This window comes from Cnephaeus nilssonii (genome assembly GCF_951640355.1).
Source record: "Cnephaeus nilssonii genome assembly, chromosome: X".
In the NCBI taxonomy this organism is placed as follows: Eukaryota; Metazoa; Chordata; class Mammalia; order Chiroptera; family Vespertilionidae; genus Cnephaeus; species Cnephaeus nilssonii.
The window spans coordinates 100,232,463-100,259,129 of record NC_137071.1 but is presented as its reverse complement, the minus strand read 5'-3'; the positions used below and the strand labels follow the sequence as shown (position 1 = coordinate 100,259,129).

The 26,667-nt window shown below is 39.5% G+C and overlaps 1 protein-coding gene and 1 pseudogene across 2 annotated transcripts in view; both read right to left on the bottom strand.

Annotated features, from left to right (window-relative positions):
- Positions 1 to 26,667, bottom strand: part of MCF2 (MCF.2 cell line derived transforming sequence) — a gene marked incomplete at its 3' end in the record, with an annotated part of 137,546 nt that overhangs the window by 89,908 nt on the left and 20,971 nt on the right. The window contains exons 2-4 of the mRNA XM_079764605.1: positions 11,867 to 11,935; positions 8,003 to 8,117; positions 5,570 to 5,660 (exon numbers count right to left, since the gene is read on the bottom strand). Coding sequence (XP_079620731.1) covers positions 5,570 to 5,660; positions 8,003 to 8,117; positions 11,867 to 11,935 — 275 coding nt within the window. The remainder of the gene's footprint in view (positions 1 to 5,569; positions 5,661 to 8,002; positions 8,118 to 11,866; positions 11,936 to 26,667) is intronic.
- Positions 6,163 to 6,665, bottom strand: LOC307096238 (large ribosomal subunit protein uL11-like; annotated as a pseudogene). The gene has a single exon. The product of its transcript is annotated as a large ribosomal subunit protein uL11-like (transcript).

Genomic DNA, 26,667 nt, shown 5'->3' with positions numbered 1-26,667 from the left:
CAGACAGAGCACACTGCAGGGCATTGAGGCTTCTTTCACATGGCGCATGGGGAGGCTGGCAGAAAGCGGAGAGCAGGGCATGGGGGCTTCATCTCCATGGCTGCAGTGAAACCTCCAGGCCCGCAGAGAGCAGAGAACCACGGGGAGTGGGCCTAAGCCATCAGTAGGACATCCCCTGAGAGCTCCTGGATTGTACAGGGTGCAGGTTGGGCTGAGGGACCCCCGTACACGAATTTTGTGCACCAGGCCTCTAGTATATATATATATATGAAACTAAGTTCAGCACTGAGAATATGAATATATATATATATATATATATATATATATATATATATATATATATGAACTAGGTAGGAACTTTCTGAAAGCTTAAGTCAGTTACGTTTGATAACAAAAGTACTAATCTCAGTTGTACCCAATACTGTAAAGCACCTACACAGGCATTTATTGTGCACCATAAATTGTCTATTAAAAGTCTGAATCTATTATTCCCATAATACAAAACCATGTGTAGAGCTGAAGATACAATTTTGTCAAAATAAAGATTCATATCCTAAACAGTAATTGTAAAATAGCATTCTGTGGTAAGAGCATTTTTAGAATATAACACATTTACTCACCCACTGATGGTCACATCAGTAACAAAATCCTTACTTGTTTTTTTCACTTATCTTACTTTTGATTCCAAATGTCATTTTTAATGTCTGATTTTTACTTTCTTATTCTTTGTGTGTGTTGTCTCAGCATTTTTAATGATCAAGGATTAAATTTTAAATAATAATATCAATAATGCTATCTTAAGTTTTGAACAAAAAAGAGGGGCATTTAAACCCTGTTGATAACCAGTTAGTTGTTAAATAAGCTAGCTTTATTTTGCATTTCCCCCAAAGATATCTAAATATAACTTTAGAAATTTGTTGGGAATTTAGTATACAAGTGAGCTAATGAAGGTATGATTTTAGGAAGAAAAATGTTGGAAACATATCAGCAAAGAGAGATTTCTAAATTCTAGCCTATAATGAAAAGTCAGTCACTCTTTTTTCCTTAAAAAATAAGAAGTTGTCAACATGCTAGAATTCTATATCTTTAAAGTTTTAATTTGGAGAAGAATTAACATCAGAAAGACTGAATCATTAACCTTTACATTTTTTTTTACTTATATAGTAACACCCAGGAAAGACTTCCTTTTAAATACTGATGAAGTCATCTCCAGACCTTATCCATTATATCATATTCTACTTGACCATGGTGAAAGACTGAATCCTTTTGTCAGATGTTATTTTAACTAGTGACTTAAAGCTACTCTGCCAAACGATTCAAAATTGTTTATACAGTCTTAAATAACATGACTAACAGTACTTCCTCATAAAAACTTGATTACATTTAGATTTTGAAATTACATTCTATGTTTCCCTATGTCAACATCACTGTAAATCACATCAATGCAATCCATGCAAATACAAGTCTCGATTCTCTTATCTGTCCTTAAAAGCCCCATTCAGCAGTTTGTGCTATAGCACCATGCTGCAGCATCCCTGCACTTGAACTTGGGAACAGGCTTTCCAGGACTGCAGGCAGAGCCCTTACCGCATTCCTTCTGAACCTCATCTTGCCTCTCGGGGGAGTTGCTTCTGCCATCTCGTCTATACACAACAACACTCTTCTTTTCCAATTGTCAATGAAGCATTGATGAAATATGAGCTGCTTCTTGGGTAGTATTGAAAAGCGGCAGCCAAAAATCTCTATCAAACAAAGCTACCGTTAGCTGTAGCTGCTTCCATTACCACCGTGGCAGCACTATAAGAAAACCACTATCCCTGATTAGTCAGCTGACAAATCCTTCCCTGCTGCTCATTGTAATTCAGAGTTGACACATCCCCAATTACTTAGCCTGATTGAACCTCATGGATTAGTTTATGCTGGAATTCTCAAGATGGTCAGGCATGTCCTGAGAGTGGAGGAAGAAGAAGAAAAAAAGACTCTCCTTCTAAGGGCTTGATGGGACTGGCTTTCTCCTCTGCTCAGTTTGATTTTTAAGGTGGAATGCTAAGAATCTTTGTGAAGGTAGTATTAACTGATACCTTGATCCTTGTCCTACCTTGGTCTGTGACTTAAAATTCAATTATGGGTGTTTTTTTTTATTAAGTCTGTTATGTGTTTAAGCCTTGTGGAAGTTTACAGGTTTTAATTTTTTTCCTGATAATAATCTAGAAAGAACATAACATGCAAATGTTTTAAGATGGATATGATTATCACCCAAATTAACATTTCCCCAAAATGTGTAACTAAAAAAAATCTTGTCTCCTATTATGAATTATGAAGTATAACCTAATTGCATAGTGCATTTTGGAATCTACATATTGAGATCTTCAAATTGAATCATAAAATTATTTCATAGGCACTCATTTAAAATAATATACCAAAGACAGACTTATCTATACAATGGCAATTTTCACCAGAATCCTTTCTGAATGCCAACCTTTGCTCTTGAAATTAGTTTGTATTCAGCATTTACCTTTATTACAAACAGTGCCAAATGGCTACTAATGGTTGAGATACAATTAATGTGATCTTGAGTATAGGTATAGAAACTACCACAAGCAGAAATGTTTAAAATGTTAAAAAGAAACACATAAAATAATCTATAGCCAGTTACTCGTTACCATCACCTATACCCCCACTTCATGCCAGTGCCATCAATTTGGCAGTTATGAGAATAAAGGTAACCTGACTGCCCAGCTCTTTGCTGAACATGGTTCATTCCTCCGGTTAAGACAGCATTCCTAGAAAAACAGAAAGGGGAGCATTACCTCCCCAAAACAAGTCAGTATTCCTCTGTTAACCCTAAATCAATAGGATCACAACTGAATCTTATATTTCTCTTTTAGGAAAAACAAGACTCTATTATAAGAAACCAATTTGATTAATACAAAATAGCTTTTACTTCATTTAGCCCCATTGATGGGGCTCAACAGTATATGGAGGGTAGATTTACTCTCTCCAAAGGAATTTTACCTTTTTCTTAAAAACACCGAATTTATTTGTCTATCCACAGTTCATTTGGAAATTGATAGAAAGCAGGAGGTGGAAAAGGCACCAACTGAAATTCATGAAAATTCAATTTAACCCTGCCTCTTTTTATTACTTAGCTATTTGACCTCACATAACCTGTCCAAAGTGTGTACCTCCATGTAATTCCCTGTCTGTAAGACAATTAGGACATCTGCCTGGAGTACTTAATCAGGAAATAAAGAAAATCAACATTACTTTAAAAATGTGACTACTGCCCTAACTGGTTTGGCTCAGTGGATAGAGCGTCGGCCTGCGGACTCAAGGGTCCCAGGTTCGATTCCGGTCAAGGGCACGTACCTTGGTTGCGGGCACATCCCCAGTAGGGGGTGTGCAGGAGGCAGCTGATCGATGTTTCTCTCTCATCGATGTTTCTAACTCTCTATCCCTCTCCCTTCCTCTCTATAAAAAATCAATAAAATATATTTTTAAAAAATGTGACTACTTTTGAAAAGGCAAAAAGATATTATACAAAGTCAAGGATTTGTAATTTTATTTGAGTAACTTGTGTGAATCAACTCTTCTCTCCATTGCTTATGATTAAACACCTCTGTTAAAGAAATTAAAAAAAAAAACAAAACAATTTGCTGACTTACCTAAGATGAGTAGTAATTCATACTGGGTATGAAAAGAGTAATAATCTCATTCATTTCACCATTGAGTTCAGTATACAGCTGACCCTTAAACAATGCAGGATTAGTGGCCCAAGCACCCACGTAGTCTAAAATATCTATTCTAATAAAAGGGTAATATGCTAATTAGACCAGACATCTTCCAGATGTCCTTCCAGACAAAGCCACAGTGGCAGGGGCCCAGGCAGAGGTGGTTAGGGGCAATCAGGCTGGCAGGGGCGAGCAGTTAGGGGGCAATCAAGCTGGCAGTGGGGAGCAGTTGGGGGCGATCAGGCCAGCAAGGAAGGGCAGTTAGGGGCAATCAGGCCAGCAAGGGAGGGCAGTTAGGGGCGATCAGGGTGGCAGGGGAGGGCAGTTAGGGGCAATCAGGCTGGCAGGGGAGGGAAGTTAGGGGGCAATCAGGCCAGCAGGGGAGCAGTTAGGGGAATCAGGCTGGCAGGCAGAGGTGGTTAAGGGCAATCAGGCAGGCAGGCAGGCGAGTGATTAGGAGCTAGCAGTCCCAGATTGTGAAAGGGATGTCCGACTGTCGGGATTAGGCCTAAACCAGCAGTCAGACATCCCCAAGGGGTTCTGGATTGGACAGGGTGCAGGCCGGGCTGAGGGACAGCCCCCCCATGCATGAATTTCATGCATCAGGCCTCTAGTATATATATAACTTTTGACTGCCAAAACTTAACTACTAATAGCCTAATGTTGACTGGAAGTCTTACCCATAATATAAACAGTAGATTAACACATATTTTCATATTATATGTGTTATATACTATATTCTTAAAATAAAGTAAGATAGAGAAAAGAAAAATTTATTAAGAGAAAGGAAAAGAAAGTACATTTATGGTATTCATTGAAAAAAAATACGTATGTAAGTGAACCCACATAGTTCAAAGCCGTGTGCTGTTCAAGTATCAACTGGATTTTTTACACTTGTTAGCAACTTAGTATAGTAAAAAGAACCCAGGCTCAGAAGCCTAACAACCTAGATTTTTGTCTTGCATTGACAAATCAACTTTCTCTGCTGGGTGTGGCCTCCTGTGTAAGTCAGGAGACAAATAAGAATTTCAGATGGTTGATGATGTTAGACTCCCAAAGAAAAAATATATTGATTCCCAGCTACTCTGGTCTGATTGAAAGTTGATGACATGGTACTTCCACAGACAGCCCTACTGTTGCCAGCTCAGAAGGAGTCTACAGCTTCTTCATCTCCCTCCTCTTTTATGAAAGAGAAGTTTCAAACAATGCCGCTATATGCAGGTGAGCCTCACAATGTAAAAGATCATCTTCCCTGTGGGCAGGATTGCGTCTCTCATAATGTTTCCTTTAGGGAAACTGTTTTATCTGGATCTTAGAAAGCTGGGGACTAGATCCCAAAAAGTGATATATGTCATTTTATATGTGACTCACTTCCTAACTCTATCCCAGGTGTGAGGTGTGGGGGGAACCTGGAAAGATACACTTGTTAAAAAGTGCTTATTTTTGGATGGTTGGATTATTAACTACTGTTTTAAACTTTCTTCTTTATACTTTTCCATATTACAATGAGTATACAACACAGCTATTTCCAGTTTTAAAAGTTCCCATAAAAACTTGCCTTGCTCTGAAAGTCATAAGGAACCATGAGTCTCTTCCACTCATAACAGGAACCATTAACTACTCATTCTTTCCCATTAGGTTTTATTTTGGGTGGAGTTGTTTAGCTCAATCTCCTGTACCATCTCTTCTTCCTACTTTCCCACCTCACCATCACATCTATTTTATTGTCTCCATCAGTAATTTTTCATCTCCATCAGTACCAAAATATTCTATATCCCCACAAACAGAACATATAATGTAAAACAAAAATAAGTTACTAAAAATGCATTTGTACTTACAGAGATTTTTTGGAGAGAGATTTTGATAGAAGACCATGTATCCAATCTTCGATCAAGAATAATGGTAAACCGGGAGTCAGATCCATTTTTCCTGCAAAATAAGAGAAAATAATATGTACTTATTAGTAATAATCCAAATTTGCTAGATACATCCTTACTTCTGATTATTTCATTTAATTTGATGTCTTAATTAAAGACAGTTTTGGATTTGGAAGCTATCACAAAGTGCTACCTTGGAAAACCAATTTATTCCATGACTCACTATTTAAAATATCTTTTTCAGCATTAATGTCAATGTTTAAAATATACAACTGAGAGTGTAATGCAGATAGGTTACTAAAATGGATTTGGAATACTGCAATCATGGGTATGGGTAAACCTTATAGACAGCTGTCTTTCATGACATCAGATTTAACTTTCCATGGTAATCCACCATAAGCCAACAATCATTCATTTATTCATTCATTCAGAAAAATACTATTAAATATGTTTTAATCTTTTGTCTACCATTTTAGGGAATGCAGTTTAGTGGATAACAAAACTTTTTTTTATTGTTAAATGATCTTTAATTGAAACATTTTCCTTTGTAGTTCTTAACTAGCAGGGCATTCTACTGCACCACTGTTGATGTCATCTATGATGTCATGAGGGTTGCAGCCATCAACATTGCAGCCCACAAACTGGGCAGTCCCCAGGATCTCCATAATGGTTACAGAGAGTTATATAGTTAAACATCAGTACCACATCTGTCAGACAATGTTAATAATCTCATCAAAAATAATATTTCCACTCTGCTTAATGCAGTTTTTCTCCGTTCTTTCTGCCTCTTGGAAGTTCTTTGAGGGCTTTGATGATCAGGGCAGAGGCAGAAGGTACTACCTTAATATGGGCCTGTTTGTTCTGCATGGTCAGTTTCACTGTAATCTCCAGACTCTTCCAATCAACAATTGCTCTAGCCATGTAAATACCAACATTTTTTTGGAGTCAGACACAGAAGGTTGATCTTGGGGACCAAGGCAGATGTGGCACCAACTTCCTCACTGTAGCAGCTACGGTATATAACTTTGATTTCATTAGGGTTGAACTTCGACAGCATGGTGGAGGCAGCAGGTATGGATGAACCCAGAATAGAGACAACCAAAGAAAGTTACACCTAAGCCTCCTCCAAGCCAAAAGCTTTTCAAAAGCTAGAATTTATATTTGCCCTAAAATGACCATTTTCAAGCTTCAAGGGGTGTTCTGTAAATTTAGTTTTTTAGAATTTGATATTTGTCCAGGAGACTCTTCACAATTTTACCATCCTAGATTTGTGCCCCCTTAGTCTTCAGGATAAGCAACTGTAAAATGTTTCCTTTAACAAATTTATCTTCAACCTAAATAAGATCTTTAAGGGAGCTTTTGAAAGATTCTCTCTTAAAGTGTTCAAGTCTCAAATGTTCTCCAATATCAATAAGTTCCTCCTAATATATTACAACTAGAGGCCCGGTGCACAAAATTTGTGCACTGGGCGGGGGGGGGGGGGGGGTTGTCCCTCAGCCTGTTCCCTCTCCAATTACTCGCCTGCCTGCCAGCCTGATCACCCCCTAACCACTCCCCTGCCGGCCAGATCGTCCCCAACTGCCCTCACCTGCTGGCCCGATTGCCCCCAACTGCCTTCCCTGCAGGCCTGGTAACCAGCAACCGCCCTCCCCTGCCGGCCCAGTCACCCCCAACTGCCCTCCCCTGCCGGCCTGGTCATCCCCAATTGCCCTCCCCTGCAGGCCTGGTTCCCTCCCAACTGCCTTCCCCTGCTGGCCTGGTCGCCCCCAACAGCCCTCCCCTGCCGGCCCCGTTGCCCCCAACTGCCCTCCCCTGTAGCCCTGGTCCCTCCAAACTGCCCTTCCCTGCTGTCCTGGTTGCCCCTAACTGCCCTCCCCTGCTGGCCTGATAACCAACAACTGCCCTCCCCTGCTGGCCATCTTGTGGTGGCCATCTTTGACCACATGGGGGCGGCCATCTTGTGTGAGGGTGTGAGGGTCAATTTGCATATTACCTCTTTATTATATAGGATATCACTTTTGAGTCTATTTAACATTTAGTCTTCTTATTTTACCCTTGGAAGAACTGAAGAATAGCTGCCCTCACTCTTGACTAGTAAGATTTCCTTTTGCACAAATTAAAACTTTATATACTATTGTAAATTTCAACTTATGTTCTTCATGGGGACAAATATTTCTAGACCCCCAATTTTGTATTCAGAAATCCCCCATATAATTTTTATAGCTATTTAGTTAGCTGACTGCTTCCCCTTCTATTTCTTATCTACTCTGAAGGTGATTCTTATGATCATTTACAATAATAATAATAGTCATACTTAAAAGCCATTGTCCTGTTATTACATTCATATGGTTATGTAATATAAAACAAATTGAAAACTGTTAGGAAATCCCATACCTTGCAATAGATGTCAAATATGTCAGTACTTTTGTTATCACTTCTTCTGGTATGCATCTGAAATTACAATTTTCTGGAAATGTAATGATCCAAGCATTGTCCTTTCCCCGGCCACCTAAAATAGTATTTAAAAATCAAGCAAATTAATAATTTGTGTGACAATAATGCAAGAAAGATCATTTTTAAATATGAGAGGATCAGTTAGGAGAGAGTTTTTGGCCAATGTAACTTTATAAGGGTGATACCTCTACATAAACCAAAATGTCACCATGCTCCTAAGTTTACTAGAAAAAAGTGACAAAGTAGATCTTAAATGGATATGGGGGTGGAGAACAAAGTAAGTGAATATAGTTAGAAGAAAATATCATGGAATGTACAATCAAAAATATAGTTGATACCTTAAATTGGACAACCAAGGATATTGGGAAATAACTGTTTCTTTAGCAATACTAAAACTTAATTTAAAATGGATAATTGGCGGTTTAACAGCAAGTGGAAACCTTTATATAATCAACCACCTCCTAGAGTCATGATGGGCATGAAAGAATAGAGGAAATAAGTGATATTCTTATAGATTTGTAAAGACACAACATAAGCAATAATAGCAACAATGGTATAGAAATCCTACCAATGCAAAGAGAGACTGACAATAAATTCTCTGTGGGTTAAAATTCAAATGCACACCCTATTCCATGACCCTCTCTGCAGCCTGGAGCATGAGGAATATTGAGAATGAAAGCCACCTATGTGCAGGGATAAACCTTACACATACTTAAGGTTGCACTCTAAACCCAGCCTAGCACATGTGCACAGAATACTAGCTTAATAAACATTTAGTGCTAAGTGGTGACTGAAAAAAATTTTAGGAGGAAAGTTGTAGGGTGGCCTTAGAATTTAGCTTGCTAATAGAAAATTTTAAAGAGGTTTAGTTGTAATTCTTACTTGGCTGAATTTAAGTGACTAAAGATATAAGGATATAAAAATTCAATGTACAATAAAATATGACAATGGCAAAGGAGAGAGAGTGGAATTATAAATATTCAACCCAAAAGAAAGTAGAAATGGAAAGGAAAAAAAATAATGGGACAAATAGTACAATAGTATATGTAAACCCAGCTATATGACTAATCACATTAAATGTACATGATCTTAACACCCCAATTAAAAGTTAGTGGTTGTCACCCTAACCGGTTTGGCTCAGTGGATAGAGCATCAGCCTGCGGACTGAAGGGTCCCAGGTTCGATTCCGGTCAAGGGCATGTACCTTGGTTGCAGGCTTTCCAGGCCTTGGGCTCGGCCGCACCCAGCGTCCCTGCTAAGGATCGTAGAAGCCAACCCCCAGTGGTTGCCTGCGATCCGTGCAGGCTCCCCACTGGTGCCCAAGGCCAGGAAAGCCTCCGCCAGAGGCTTTCCAGGCCTTGGGCTCAGCCACACCCCAGCATCCCTGCAACGGTTTGCTGGTGGGCGTGGTTGGGGCGTGGCTGGTGGGTGTAACGAAGGTACGGTCAATTTGCATATTACTCTATTATTAGATAGGATTGGCGGAATCCACAGGCAGCGAAATCTCAGACATATGCTGAAGCAATATCTTCACTGATACAGCTCCTAGGGCAATGGAAACTAAAGAGAAAATAAACAAATGGGACTACATAAAATTTAACCCTTTGCACTCGCTTGATTTTTTCTCGATTCCTTTATTCTAATGCTAACCGTGTCGAGTCACACTCGACATCCGAGTGCAAAAGGTTAAAGCTTCTGCACAACCAAAGAAACCATTCACAAAACGACAAGAAAGCCCACTGCATGGGAGAACATATTTGCCAATGTTATCTCCAATAAGGGTTTAATCTCCAACATTTACAGGGAACTCATACAACTTAACAAAAGGAAGAAAAACAACCCAATCAAAAAATGCACAATGGATCTAAATAGATACTTTTCAAAAGAAGACATAAGGAAGGCCAAGAGACATATGAAAACATGCTCAAAGTCACTAATCATCCAAGAGATTCAAATCAAAATGACAATGAAGTACCATCTCACACCTGTCAAAATGGCTACCATCAACAAATCAACAAACGAAAAGTGCTGGTGAGGATACAGAAAAAAAGGAACCCTTTTGCACTGCTGGTGGGAATGCAGTCTGGTGCAGCCACAGTATGGCATTTCCTCAAAAAATTAAAATGGATCCTCCATTTAACCCAGTAATCCCACTTCTCAGACTATATCTCAAGAAATCAGAAACACCAATCAGAAAGGATATATGCACTCCTATGTTCATAGCAGCACAATTTACAATAGCTAAGATTTGGAAACACCCTAAGTTCCCATCAGCAGATGTGTGGATTAGAAATCTATGGTACATCTACACAATGGAATACTATGCTGCGGTAAAAAAGAAGAAATTCTTACCATTTGCAACAGCATGGATGGAACTGGAGAGAATTATGCTAAATGAAATAAGTTAGTCAGAGAAAGATAAATATCACATGATCTCACTCATTTGTGGAATATAATGAACATAAACTGATGAACAAAAACAGATCTAGAGACAGAGAAGCATCAATCAGATGCTCAAACCTCAGAGGGGAGTTTGGGGGTAAGGAGGAGAGATCAACCAAAGGACTTGTATGCATGCATATAAGCCTCACCAATAGACACAGACACCAGGGGGGTGAGGGCAAGAGTTGGGGGTGCGGAGCAATGGGTGAATAAGGACACATATGTAATACCTTAATCAATAAAGAAAAAAACAATAAAAAATAGAACCAGAGTTTTAGAAGCATCAAACAGACTGTCCGATCTATGAGGGAAGGCAGGGAGTGAGGGGGTAAAAGATCAACCAAAGGACTTGTATTCATTCATATAAACATAATCAATGGACACAGACAATTGGGGGGGTGGGGGCATGTGCTGGTGGCCGGGAGAGTTCACTGGGTAAAAAGGGCGACTTATGTAATATTTTAAACAATAAAGAATATAAAATTATTTTTAATTATATACAAATGCATATACATATACAAACACAGATACATATTTTAGAAAAGTAAACTTCTTTTATCATGTGTAAATGAAATCCTTAAATAAAACAACTTAGTACCTGCTATTTGATTAAATGAGTGATTTGACAGAATCCTCTTATATAATAAAGAGGTAATATGCAAATTGACCATCACTCTAACACACAAGATGGCCACAACCCATGTGGACACAAGATGGCCACCACAAGATGGCCTGCAGGGGAGGGCAGTTGGGGTGATCAGGCCAGCAGGGGAGGGCAGTTGGGGGGACCATGCCTGCAGGGGAAGGCAGTTGGGGGCGACCAGGACTGCAGGGGAGGGCAGTTGGGGGGGACCAGGTCTGCAGGGGAGGGTAGTTGTGGGGGAACAGGCCATCAGGGGAGGGCAGTTGGAAGGGACCAAACCTGTGAGGGAGGGCAGTTGGGGGCGATCTGGCCTGCAGGGTAGGGCAGTTGGGAAGACCAGGCCTGCAGGGGAGGGCCGTTGGGGGGAACCAGGCCTGCAGGGGAGAGCAGTTGGGGGTGACCAGGCCAGCAGGGGAGAGCAGTTAGGGGCAACCTGTACTTTCACCTATCATGCACTTCTAAAGACTTAGCTGAAAGTCAATACACAAAGGTGGTAAGATTGGTTTTAATCACATATCTAATGTATTGAAAAACCTGCAATTATTCTCTAAATGTCTATTTTTTAGCAACTATTTACACATGTAAAGTGTTTATTAAAAGTGTCTCTCTCTCTCTCTCACACACACACACACACACACACACACTAATAAGGACCAAACTAACTTTGCTAATAGATTCATACATTTATCTCATCTAAATATATGTAAAAGTCTGCTTACCGGACAAAAATGCAATGTCTTGCATTAAGAAATGACTGATGTCCTTTACACAGAGATGCAGCTCAGAATCTATGACAAATAAGAAAGAGAAATGACATATATGTTAAAGTACAGCTAGAACCATACCCGTGGTTGCACATTGTGCTAAAAAGAATTCCAGGGGTCCCACAGATCTGTGTCCACAGACACGCTGCTGATCTTCCCTTTTTTACTCTTCAGCTACATGGCAGGGAAATCTCACTGTTGAAAACATCACTAAGTAAGTAGGACCAGTGTCCTAGTTCTCAGAATCTGTGCCCAGGATATAAACTACTCTCATTCACCAGAAAGCCAGGAGCAAAGGTCCCAACTCTGGATATATAGGATGTCCCTAAAAACTGTATACGCATAGATTTTTGAGAGCCCAATTGATGTTTCTTTATTTTCAGATTTAATCCATTGGAATTAGTAATTATTCAAAGTGTGTATACATATTTGGGACACCTGCATATTTAAAGGTAGATAGCCATGGAGGCACTAGGGTAGATAGTCACAGAGACACTAGCAGACTATCCTCTACTTATGATAATGCCTTTTATGCCACAAAACTTTATTAGAAATTACAAATCACTTCTCAGATCTCTTATCTTATTAAATCCTTAAAATAACCTGAAAGGAAGGTATTATTATTATCCCATTTTATAAGTCAGGAAAAGAGTTGGAGAGTAAGTACGGTGAAACATGTGGCTTTTGAGTCAGACAGACCTGAATTCAAATCTCAATTTGTTGCATTTACTGGCTGAACAAACAAGTGCAAGTTACTTAGCCTCTCTGAGCCTGTTTCCTCACTTGTAAACTGGGCATAATAGCATCTCCCTCAGAGGGTGCTGTGCCAACTAAATGCAAAATACCTGACATAATAATAGGTCTTTTATAAACAGTATCATATTAACTCACCTTTGATCATTACAGTAGAACAATATCCTTGCACTCATTGTTCAATGTTTTAGTTGTCCCTGATCTTAAGTGCTGATGTCTAATGTTCAATTCTAGTGAACTCTATAGGAGCCAAAAATCAAAGTCCACTACCTGCCTCTGGTCCATAAGCAAGAATAACTTTTTAAAATAAAACAGGTCATCAAACTAGGCTATTTTGGATTATTGGTTTTAATGCCTGTGGTTTCACATCTCTTATAGAAGCCATATTTTCCACTTGTCTCTGATATAAAAGGCATTCAAAGACCTAGTCTCTGGTGGTGTCAGGCAGATGACACATTACTCTTCTTAGTGCTCCTCAAACCATACACTATGGATGTGGTTTATCAGGGTCAACCCTGCTCAAGGGCATGACAAAAACAAGTTCGCAATGGGTCCACACTAGACACTTGAATAGGGTAACTGTTACAAAATGACCCACCCATCATCCTCCCCCAATTGAAACATAAAGCAATTAATTAAAAAAATTATTTTCATAAAATCTATGCCATTAAAAATCTGTATAAAAATCAATTCCTAAAAATGTCTTGTAATGTTTTTAAAATGAGGCTCCTGGTATGTCCCAAGCCAAGGAGTACACTTCCACATTTTTATGTCTTTATATCCAAACTGCCCAATACAGTTATTTTTTCAGTGTTACATGTTTCCTCAGATAAAAGAATGTGCTTCTGTCAGCCACAAATATGTGTCCCACAATGACATTTTTAGACATGGAGACATAGAAGAAGGGTAAGAATGGGAATAATGCAAAGAGGACTAGAACTCTCTCTGCCCTTCAAGGCCTGTAAAAGTGGCAATGCCACAAATGTTTTCTGCCATTTAAATAAGAGCATTAGGCCTGGCTGATGTGGCTCAGTGGTTGAGCATCAACCAGGAGTCACGGTTTGATTCCCAGTCAGGGCACATGCCTGGCTGCAGGCTCAATCCCCAGTAGGTGTGTGCAGGAGGCAGCCGATCAATGGTTGATGTTTCTATCTCTCTCTTCCTCTCTCTGAAATCAATGAAAACATAATTTTTAAAAGATAAAAAACAAGATGTTTATTAAATAAATAAACAAATAAATAAGAGCATTAGGCATTAAAATATTCCTACAGCCCTAACTGATTTGGCTCAGTGGATAGAGCGTCGGCCTGCAGACTCAAGGGTCCCAGGTTCGATTCCGGTCAAGGGCATGTTCCTTGGTTGCGGTCACATCCCCAGTAGGGGGTGTGCAGGAGGCAGCTGATTGATGTTTCTCTCCCATCGATGTTTCTAACGCTCTCTCCCTCTCCCTTCCTCTCTATAAAAAAATCAATAAAATATATTTTAAAAAAGTATTCCTACATAATGAAATTCAAATCCCTCCCTGCTTTTATCAGTAGAAGATAAATTCATGAATTTTATTTCAGATGGCAGATCTAGAAGTACTAATATCTGCAACTTCATTCCTCCCACACCATTCAGGTTCCTGCATAGGTACAGAAAGATGTCCATTTACTCTAAATTGTGTAAATCCACTTATATAATAAGAGAGGTATCTGGCATAAAATAAAAGGCCAAAGACTGGGAGTGGGAGGCCCTGAGCCTAGTACTGGCTGGGTCAGAGAGCTGCTCTGTGATCCTGAGCAAGTCACTCCCTACCCCTCACCTCATTACCCCATTTTATTTTTTTTCTTTATTGATTAAGGTATTACATATGTGTCCTTATCCCCCCATTGCCCCCCAATCATGCCCTCACTTCCCTGGTGTCTGTGTCCATTGGTTATGCTTATATGCATGCATACAAGTCCTTTGGTTGAACTCTCCCCTTTACCCCCACCCTCCCCTACCTTCCCTCTGAGGTTTGAGGGTCTGATAGATGCTTCTCATTACCCCATTTTAGAAGTGAGGGTGATACAACAAATGCTTTCTAAGACCCCTTACATTCTGTAAGATCCAAAGGCGAGTAAAATCCATACATATAAGAAAAAACATACTGATGTTTCTACTGTAAAATGTCTTCCACAACTGAGCCAACAAAATAACATTTCCATACCAATGAAAAAGGATGAAATAACTAAGAGAGAAGTTGGTATTATTTTTAGAAATAATAAAGTCATGGGTCGGAAACAGACTGAAGAGAGAGGAGATAACACATGAGAGGAAACAGAAGATACAGGTTATCACTGAGGAGCTACAAAAGAGAAATAGTGTCAACTTTCTCCAAAGTCAGTACTCTGAGTTCCACCCATCTTTGTATCTGATGCTCTTGAATTTCTGCACAGATTTACTACTGAAATACAAAAGAACAAATATGATTTATAATGTTCCTCTTGCTGACCCTTTGGACTCTTTTACCACAGAGCATGATAAATGAAAAGCCTGAATCACCAATGCTGGATCAAGGCCACATTACAGCATGTTCCTTGTTAGCTAGATTCACGTTTGATAGGAGGGCTATCAAGCTGTCCCAGGTAGAAAGCTCAATTACTCACAAATGAAAAGCATGCCTTCTCTTTATTTATATGACTAGTTGCTAAACCTCAAAAAGGCCAGTTGAGAAGCCAAAAAAAGAGGCACTAAGATAATAGGTAATCTGACAAACACCCTTAAAAACACCCAGTTGTAGCAGCTTTTCATTTAAGAACCTTGCCGAAGAACCACACGCTTGTAAAATAAAAAACACAAAATCAGGCACAACTAAAAACAAAAGACAAGAACAGTGCTTGCCAATTCATTCATTCCATATATTGATCAGGAAGCAAAAGAAACAAGCTTTTATTGTGAAGTTATCACTAATATTTCTTCTAGAACATGAAAGGTAGTTGTGCAAATGAGGATACAAGCTCCAATTTCAAATATGAAGAAATTTTTAAGTCCTACAAGCTGTCAAAATAAATATTTAGGATGGTTCACAGAGGAGGAAGGTATATCCATTCAATTTTGTTTGTGTCACTTTCAGAGATACAGAACCTTTGTCATCTTTATACAGGGTACCCTATATCATTTTTAAAAATTTTACATTCCTTAACTTTTTTAAACAAAGATTTATTGAGCACCTACTATATGCCAGCTACTGTTGTAAGTTATAAACAGGTGTTCTAGGTAAAAGCAAAGGCTCATGATCAAGTAAGTTTCGTGAAATATTGGGGTTAAATATACTGAAAAATTGCCTAGCAAATACATATACAAGGATTGCAACTCCTTGTGTGTGTGAGCTATGTATGCAATGTTTCCCAAAACTATATGATTACATACCCATTTGTAGTTGTTTGTTTGGTTGGTTGAGTGTTTCATTGGTTGGCTGGTTGGTTTTGAGAAAGAAGGGAGGGGAGGAGAGCAACAGAACTATAGAGACTCCAGGTGAAGAAGCACTTTATTCTAGAAAATGTAGATGAAATGATGGTTATGGTATATAGAGAAACCCTTTTCTACCATTATTAGAGTTCATTTGAAATACAGCTGAGCATCTCTGTGGCAAGGAAGCTAGAGAGGACAATCAAGCATGTAGTTGAACTGGAATAAATGATCTTTTATGTACCACTTCTCCAAGAATCTATGCCTCCATGGTTTCAGCATGTATTACCATTCCAAGGAATTTCAATTCTACTGAGTTTATTAATGACTCCCACAGGGTAAATTATAGTTTAGAAAGTTAAGTAAATTGGCATCCATAAGCATTCTCATTTTATAGAAAGCATTTTTACTCCAGATTCTGGTGTATAACAGCAATATTCCAACCCTTGAGTTTTATTTCACAGTGACTCTCTCATGTATATGTATCCCTTCCCAGGGGTTTCTCTTCATATAAAAATTAACAGGAGTCCTGAACCATGATGCACACACATGTCATTTTGTCCAGGAAAACAAACTGAATAAAACAGCAAATACCTCTATTCTTAAGTCTTCCGAAAAATAAGAGGCAAAGATGCAGCACAAATAAAATAGAAAGAAAAATAAAGGAAGCATCAACCAGAAAGATATAGTCTCTCCCATAGCAATCAACCAACTGCCACCATCAATATGAAAACAGGGGAAAGTATAGTAAATGATTAGCAATACATGTCATTTGTGGAGCTATGACTTATAAACAACTTGTGAAGCACTGCATAAAGCAGTTTCTATACATTTTTTTCTGTTCTTAACAATAATCCTTCAAAGTGGATATTAAAACCCTCCTCTTATAGATGAGGAAACAAGCTCCCATTCATGTACTTATTCATTCAAAAAATTCACACTGGAAAATAACCAGGCACCAGCCACTGTTTAGACCCAAGGTAGAATCTAGTAAAAGTTTTTTAGAAGTTGCTTTTTTGGTGTCACCTATTTGGTTCTCTAACCACAGACAGGCGATCAAAACTGTGCACTCGGAAGAATACATTCAATTAGCTCTAATGCAACTTATTAACTAGATATGACTCTATACCTCCCATTTTCTTTGAGCAAGAATGTCATCCCAAACCATATCAAGACTGTTTATAAACAATTTTTTAAAGAAACACCATTATTTTTACAGCCTGAAATTCTTAACAATGGTGCTTATTTACTTTTAGGAATCACCTCTTCGAAAGTTCCCTATTGCTGATGTGCATGATTCAGATAAAATTAGGTTTTGTTTTGAGTCCTAAATCCTGTTGCAAGGCATATGGGATTCTAGGAGTATAATTTTCCCTTTCAACATGAATGTCAGATACACTAGCCCATCTGTAAACAGTAATGATTTAGCACATGCAACAAATTGAAGTGATGTCTTGATATGTGTTATGCTTTTAAAAGTGAAACAAATAAAAGGGTTATTGTGAAACCATCACAAAATGAATCCCCACTAAACTACAGCAGAACAAACTATGCAGCACTTTGTTCTGCAATAAAGGTACAGTATGAAAGACTCACATAATTCCTACCAACAAAAGAAAAGAAAGATTTTTGCTAAATCCTCCCTCTGTTAACAACCTACCAGACCTCCTTCCAATCCATTGTAATTCAATTCAGCAAACCACTGGGTTTCTATTTGCTCCTCTCTACTAGGTGCTGTGGCCCATTGGAATATGAATAGCTTTTTATTTTAAAAAGCTTAAACAACTATGACATAAACAACTCGCCACAATATAGCCTATAGTATGTGCTAAATCAGAAATAGGGAGGGGAGAAATTATAACATAAAAAGTAAGAGAGTGAGAAACAGGAAGGTTTCATAGATGATATGACATTTGAGCAGGGCCTTGAAAATTTATTAGGATTCAAATACATGGACAGGGGGATAGATTAGGACTTTCTAGGTAAAAGATACTAGACACTGACACAGGAGTAGTTAAAAAAATAGGAGACTATATATGGCCTGATATGGTTTGAATTTAGAGTGTGGGCAAGTCTAGCTAAAACCAGAAAGCAAGACTAGAAGCTAAAATTGGAGAACTTTGCAGGCCTTCAGAGGAGAGCAAGCTTCTGGAATGTCTTTGATCCAGGATCACTGACTTAACACAAAGGTATTTTCCAAGCAAGCAACTCTTACAACAGAAAAGCAGGGATGTAGAAACTGGTAGACCCTACAATCAATTAGCTACCAATTTTTGGTGTAGCTTAATGCAATTCACTGAAGGTTCTCTATGGCTCCAGTTGTTTATAAGCACCTATACAACACAAAGCCTGTGGGAATGGAAATGGAAAGCCCCTCTTTTGTGTTATAAACTCCAAATAACACTTGGTTTGAGTACTATTCTAAGATTTTGCTTTGTATCTGTTTGTTGTAATAAATACTAGTTATGAGTACAAATATTTGAGTCCTGTGAGTCCATCTAGTAAGTCATCAAACCTGGGGAAGTCTTGAGGATTCCCAAAACACAATCACTTCCCCAAAGAAAGAAGTGAAACTATCTGTATTTACAATATGGTGTTGTATATACAAAATACTAAGGAATTGACACACATACAATAAAACCTTTTAGCACAAACAAGTTCAGCAAGAGTATATAGTATATTAGATCAATATACAAAAATCAATTGTAATTGTATTGTGCAAAGTATAAGGGCAAAACTTATACTCTGAAACTGCAAAACATTATTGAAAGAAAGTAAAGATGATCTAATTAAATGGAAAGCCATCCAACATTCATGGCCATATATAGTCCCCCTTTTTTTAACTACTCCTGTTGCAACATTCCCTTAATTGTATACAGATTCTAAGCAATCCCTATCATAATCTTAGCTGGATTTTTTTTCCTCCAGAAATTGACAAGTTGATCCTAAAATTTATATAAAAATGCATGGGAGGCAGATTAACCAAAACCGTCTTGAAAAAAATAAATAAATAAAGTTTGAGGACTCATACTTCCAAAGCTACAATAATAAGCAAGAGAGAGTAGTAGTAGCATAATCCTATATAATAAAACCCTAATATGCAAATTGACTGAACGGCGGACCGACCAGCAGAATGACCAGTCGCTATAACATGCACTGACCACCAGGGGGCAGATGCTCAATGCAGGAGTTGCCCCCTGGGAAGGAGGCAACTGGCGGGTGCCAGTGGGGGCCTCCCCCCCCCATCATCCCACCCACCAGTTGCCCCACAAATGGCCCTGATCGCCAGCCAGGCCTAGGGACCCTACCCTATATATTGAGAACAGTCTCTTAGATTTAAAAATTAAAATCTTGCAAGGCTACTCTAACACCGAAAAAAAAGGATGATGCAGCAATGACATGCATGGACTCTGGCTCCAATTACTTAACTTCTCTCTGCTTCAGTTTTTCCACCCATAAGATGGGGGAAATGGTACTACTGCCTCAGAAGGATCATGTTATGTACTACTTTTTATAATCAGAGCAAAAAAATGTAGCTGCCCATACAACAGCAAGATGCCTTTCACCTGTAAGAAAAGTATGGTCACTGGTGCATGCAGCATCCTGGATTGTAAGAGGGATGGCTGACTGCCGGTTTAGGCCCAAGATCCCCTGAGGGGTCCCGGATTGTGAGAGGACGCAGGCCAGGCTGAGGGAACCCCCCCCCATTCACAAATTTCATGCACTGGTCCTCTAGTGATAGACATAAAGATCAATGGAATACAATTGAGAGTCCAAAAATTAGCCCATGTATCTAAAGTCAATTGATTTTTTTAACAAGTATAAGACAATTCAATGAGGAAAGAATAGCCTTTTCAACAAATGGTAATGGGACAACAGGATACCCACACTCAAAAGAATGAAGTTGAACCCCTATTTTACACCATATACAATAAATAACTCACAGTGGATCAAACATTGAAATATAAGAGTTAAAACAGGAGAAAGTAGGAAAAAAGATGGCGACCGGCAGGAAGGTAGGGAGAGAGAGAGTGTGAGTGAGGAACCCATAGAGGAGAGTGTAGATGTGTGCGGTGTGTGTGTGTGTATGAGATAGGGTCAGTTAGATTCTGCAGGTCTTCCAAGGGGCTCCATAACAGGGCAGCCCTAGATGGTGGAGCCCCGCGCACAAAGCGGACACTTCTCGGCGGCTGGTGCGGACGCGGAGACCATGCCATCTTGAGAAACAGAGCTACCTAGGACTCGGATCCTGGCTTCTGACACAAACCAGGACCCTGCAGCCACTGGGGACAGAGAACTGCTATCACAGCTTCAGACCAACAAACAACAAGAATCCAGACTTCCCCGCAGATTTCCATGAGTCAAAGAGCCTATCCCCCTCCTCGCAGGCACGCGGATAGCGTCATAGTAACTGATAGACCCGCCCCTCCCCCAAGCTGCTGAGTGCCCACAGGCGCGCGGAAAGCGCCATAGTAACTGATAGACCCACCCCTAGCCCAAGCTGCCGAGCTTTGCGCAGGGACGCGCTCCCCCGTAGGGAATTTGGCGCACGCGCTCGCGGGACAGAAGCAGCTCCCCGTCCGGGAAATCTGTCAGTGCGCACAGAGGGCTCCCCTTCGGGGAATTTGGGGGAATTTGGCTCGCGGGTCACAGCTCCCCCTTCGGGGATTCTTAGAGCGTGCACAGAGGGGCTACCCTTTGGGGAATTTGGCGCGCAGGACGGACTCCGCCCCCCTTCCGGGACTCTGGGAGAGTGCAATTAGCCAGCTCACCTTCAGGATTTTAAGAATGTGAGCTCTAGCCAGTTTGGCTCAGTAGAGAGAGCACACACAGGACACAGCTCCACTTCAGGGAATTTGGCACGCCGGACACAGCTGCCTGGGATCCTTGACTCACAGCGCATTCACACTAAGAGCCAGCGACCCCAATTGTTGGGGCTTGAACACACAGGGACCCTGATTCTCAACGAGAAACCGCACAAGGCAACAGAGACTTTGACACTCGAGTCTTGGTGCAGACACAGGGAAACTCTGACTCCTGGCACATGCTAAGGATCTCATTCTCGGCACATACCAACAGTGTGGTGCAGACAGGGTCCCTGATTCTAAATGTGCACACGAGACCACACGGAACACTGGGGACACTGATCCTGGGCAAGTCTGGTTCCCACCAACCAAAGCCAGCCACACGTCCTAGTGTCAGAGCACTTCAGTGAAACTCGGGTGGAGCGAAGTCCCCACAGCACACGGCCCAGTTCCACGCAAACAGAAGCTTGAGCTTTCTGAATATAGCCAGAATGGGGAAACGAAATAACTCACAGAGGAAAGAAAATGTGGAGTCGCCAAGAAAGGAAATTAGTGAAACTGAAGCTTGCAACATGACCGAAAAGGAGTTCAGAGTAATGGTCGTGGAATTTATACATCGGATGGATGAGAACATCAACAACTTATGCAAGAATCAGGAAGAAATGAAAAGTGATATAGCTACAATCAAAAACACCATGGAAAGTTTCAACAGTAGACTACAAGAAGCAGAGGACCGAATTAGTGAGTTAGAAGATCAGGTACAGAAACAAGCTCAATCTGAACAGCAATTGGAGAAAAAAATTAAAAAGCAGGAGGAAAGCCTAAGGGAGCTTCAGGACAACATGAAACGAAGTAACATGCGTATAATAGGGTTGCCAGAAGGACAAGAAGAGCAGCAGTGATTAGAAAATCTATTAGAAGAAATAATGACAGAAAACTTCCCGGATATGGGAAAGATAAAAGTTACGCAAGTACAGAGAGTCCCAAGCAGGATCAACCCCAAAAGACCCACAACAAGACATGTCATAATGTCAATGGCAAATATAAATGATAAAGAGAGAATCCTAAAGACGGCAAGAGAGAGACAGAGAGTTACCTACAAAGGAACACCCATCAGATTGTCAAATGATTACTCAACAGAAACACAACAAGCTAGAAGTGAATGGAAGGAGGTATACAAAGTGTTGCAAAGCAAAGGACTGAATCCAAGAATACTATATCCAGCAAGACTATCAATCAAAATTGATGGGGAAATCAGGAGCTTTGCAGACAAAAAAAAGGCTCAGGGAGTTTATCACCACCAAACCAGCAATGCAAGAATTGCTAAAGGAAATACTGTAAAAAGAAGAAATAAACAGGTAAGAAGGAATACAGACTCAAAAATAGATATGACTACAAACAAATACCTTTCAGTAATAACTTTAAATTTAAACGGACTAAATGCTCCAATCAAAAGACATCAAGTAGCTGAATGGATAAAAAAACACGACCCATATATATGCTGTCTACAAGAGACCCACCTCAGAACAAGAGACTCACACAGATTGAAAGTGAAGGGATGGAAAAATATCTTTCAGGCAAATGGAAAAGAAAAAAAAGCTGGGGTAGCAATACTTATATCTGACAAAATAGACCTCAAAGTAAATGCCATAACAAGAGATAAGGAAGGCCACTTCATAATACTAAAGGGAGAAATCCAACAAGAAGAAATAATTCTGGTAAACATATACGCTCCCAATATAGGAGCACCCAAATACATAAAAAAACTCCTGGAGGATATCAAGGGAGAGATTAATAGCAATACAATCATAGTAGGAGACTTTAATACCCCACTATCACCACTGGACAAATCCTCTAAACAAAAAATCAGCAGAGAAACAGCAATCCTAAATGACTCACTAGACCAGATGGAATTAATTGACATCTTCAGAACATTTCACCCCAAAGCCACAGAATATACATTCTTCTCAAGTGCACATGGATCATTTTCAAAGATAGACCATATGCTGGGTCACAGGCAAAGTCTCTTCAAATTCAAGAAGATAGAAATTATATCAAGCATCTTCTCAGATCACAGTGGCATAAAACTGGAAATCAACTACAATAAATACAATCCAAAGAAATCAAACACATGGAGACTAAACAGCATGCTATTAAACAAGGACTGGGTCACCAGAGAGATCAAGGAAGAAATAAAAAACATCATGGCAACAAATGACAATGAAAACACAACAATCCAAAATCTATGGGACACAGCGAAAGCAGTCTTGAGAGGGAAGTTCATAGCTCTACAAGCCTATTGCAAAAAACAAGAAACAATGGTAATAAATTACTTAACCCTACAACTCAAAGAGCTAGAAAAATAGCAGCAAGAAAAGCCCAGTGTAACCAGAAGGAAGGAAATAACAAAGATCAGAGCGGAGATAAATGACATAGAGACCAAAGAAACAATACATAAGATCAACAAAAGCAAGAGCTGGTTCTTTGAAAGGATAAACAAGATTGATGGACCTCTAGCCAGGCTCACCAAGAAGCAAAGAGAGAGGACCCAAATAAACAAAATTAGAAATGAAAGAGGTGAAATAACAACAGACCCCGCTGAGATACAAAGGATTGTTACAAAATACTACGAACAACTCTATTCCAACAAACTGGACAACCTGGAGGAAATGGACATATTCCTAGAAAAATATAACCTTCCAAAAATCAATCAAGAAGAATCTAAACAGATCAATAAGCCAATAACTATGGACGAAATTGAAGCAGTCATTTAAAAGCTTCTGGCAAACAAAAGCCCGGGGCCTGATGGCTTCACAGGAGAGTTTTACCAAACATTCAAGGAAGAACTAAAACCTATCCTCCTCAGACTATTCCAAAAAATTCAAGTGGAAGGAACACTTCCAAGCTCCTTCTATGAAGCCAGCATCACCCTAATACCAAAACCAGATAAAGACAACACAATGAAAGAGAATTACAGACCAATATCCCTCATGAACATAGATGCCAAAATCCTCAACAAAATTCTAGCAAATCGGCTCCAGCAGTACATCAGAAAGATCATACACCATGACCAAGTAGGATTTATCCCAGGAATGTAAGGATGGTACAATATCCGCAAATCAATAAACGGGATACATCACATAAACAAATTGAAAGATAAAAATCACATAGTCATATCAATTGATGCAGAAAAAGCATTTGACAAAATCCAACACCCTTTCTTGATAAAAACTCTCAACAAGGTGGGAATAGATGGCTCATACCTCAACATAATAAAAGCTATATATGATAAACCCACAGCAAACATCATACTCAATGGACAAAAACTAAAAACATTTCCCCTAAGAACAGGAACAAGACAGGGATGCCCACTCTCACCACTCCTGTTTGACCTAGTACTGGAAGTATTAGCCATTGCAATTAGACAAGAAGAAGAAATAAAAGGCATTCAAATTGGAAAAGAACAAGTAAAGCTGTCTTTATTTGCAGACGACATGATATTGTACATAAAAAATCCGAAAGACTCCGTCAAAAAACTAATAGACTTAATAAATGAATTCGGCAATGTAGCAGGATACAAAATTAACGCCAAGAAATCTATGGCCTTTCTATACACCAATAGTGAACTTACAGATAGAGAGACTAAAAAGGCAATCCCATTTACCATCGCACCAAAAAAATTAAGATACCTAGGAATAAACTTAACTAAGGAGGTAAAAGACCTATACACGGAAAACTACAGGACACTGAAAAAAGAGATAGAGGAAGACGTAAACAGATGGAAGAACATACCATGTTCATGGATTGGTAGAATCAACATCATTAAAATGTCCATACTACCCAAAGCAATCTATAGATTCAATGCACTCCCCATTAAAATACCAACGGCATATTTCACAGACCTTGAAAGAACTCTCCAAAAATTCATCTGGAATAAAAAAAGACCCCAAATAGCCACAGCAATCCTGAGAAAGAAGAATAAAGTAGGAGGGATCTCAATACCAGATTTCAAGCTGTATTACAAAGCCACTGTTCTCAAAACAGCCTGGTACTGGCACAAGAACAGACATATAGATCAATGGAACAGAATAGAGAATCCAGATATTGACCCAAACCACTATGCTCAATTAATATTTGACAAAGGAGGCATGAACATACAATGGAATAAAGACAGTCTCTTCAATAAATGGTGTTGGGAAAATTGGGCAGATACATGCAAAAAAATGAAGCTTGATCACCAACTTACGCTATACACAAAAATAAACTCAAAATGGATACAGGACTTAAACATAAGACGGGAAACCATAAAAATACTAGAGCAATCCACAGGCAGCAAAATCTCAGACATATGCCAAAAGAAATTCTTCACTGACACTGCCCCTAGGGCAATGGAAGCTAAAGAGAAAATTAACAAATGGGACTACATAAAAATAAAAAGCTTTTTCACAGCAAAAGAAACCATCAACAAAACAACAAGAAGGCCCACTGCATGGGAGAACATATTTGCAAATGGCATCACTGATAAAGGTTTAATCTCCAACATCTACAGGCAGCTTATACAACTTAATAAAAGGAAGATAAATGATCCAATAAAAAAATGGGCAACTGACCTAAATAGAATCTTTTCAAAAGAAGACAGAAGGAAGGCCAAGAGACACATGAAAACATGCTCAACGTCACTAATTATCCGAGAGATGCAAATCAAAACAACAATGCGGTACCATCTCACACCTGTGAGAATGGCTATCATCAACACATCAACAAACGACAAGTGTTGTTGAGGATGCGGAGAAAAAGGAACCCTCGTGCACTGCTGGTGGGAATGCAGACTGGTGCAGCCACTGAGGAGAACAGTATGGAGTTTCCTCAAAAAACCTAAAATGGAACTCCCATTTGATCCAGTAATCCCACTCCTGGGAATATATCCGAAGAAACTAGAAACACCAATCAGAAAGGATATATGCACCCCTATGTTCATAGCAGCACAATTCACCATAGCTAAGATTTGGAAAGAGCCTAGGTGCCCGTCAGCAGATGACTGGATCAGAAAACAGTGGTACATCTACACAATGGAATACTATGCTGCCATAAAAAAAGAAGGAATTCTCATCATTTGCAGCAACCTGGGAGGAATTGGAGAACATTATGCTACGTGAAATAAGCCAGTCAATGAAAGAAAAATACCACATGATCTCACTCATTTATGGATAATAAAGAACATTATAAACTTGAACAAAAAGATAGATACAGAGACAGTAAAGCATCAAACAGACTGTCAAATTACAAGGGGAAGGTTAGGGAGAGGTGGGGGAGATAAGAGATCAATCAAAGGACTTGTATGCATGCATATAAGCATAACCAATGGATGCAAAACTCTGGGGGGTGGGGGCATATATGGGAGTGGGTTGTGGGGGGGGCAATGGTAAGATATGTACACATATAATACCTTAATAAAAAAATTGAAAAAAGCCGAAACCGGTTTGGCTCAGTGGATAGAGCGTCGGCCTGCAGACTCAAGGGTCCCGGGTTCGATTCCGTTCAAGGGCATGTACCTTGGTTGCGGGCACATCCCCAGTAGGGGGTGTGCAAGAGGCAGCTGATCGATGTTTCTCTCTCATCGATGTTTCTAACTCTCTATCCCTTTCTCTTCCTCTCTGTAAAAAAATCAATAAAATATATTTTTTTAAAAAATTGAAAAAAAAAGAGCTAAAACAATAACATTCTTAAAATAAAAGAATAAATCTTTGTGACCTTGCATTAAGCAAA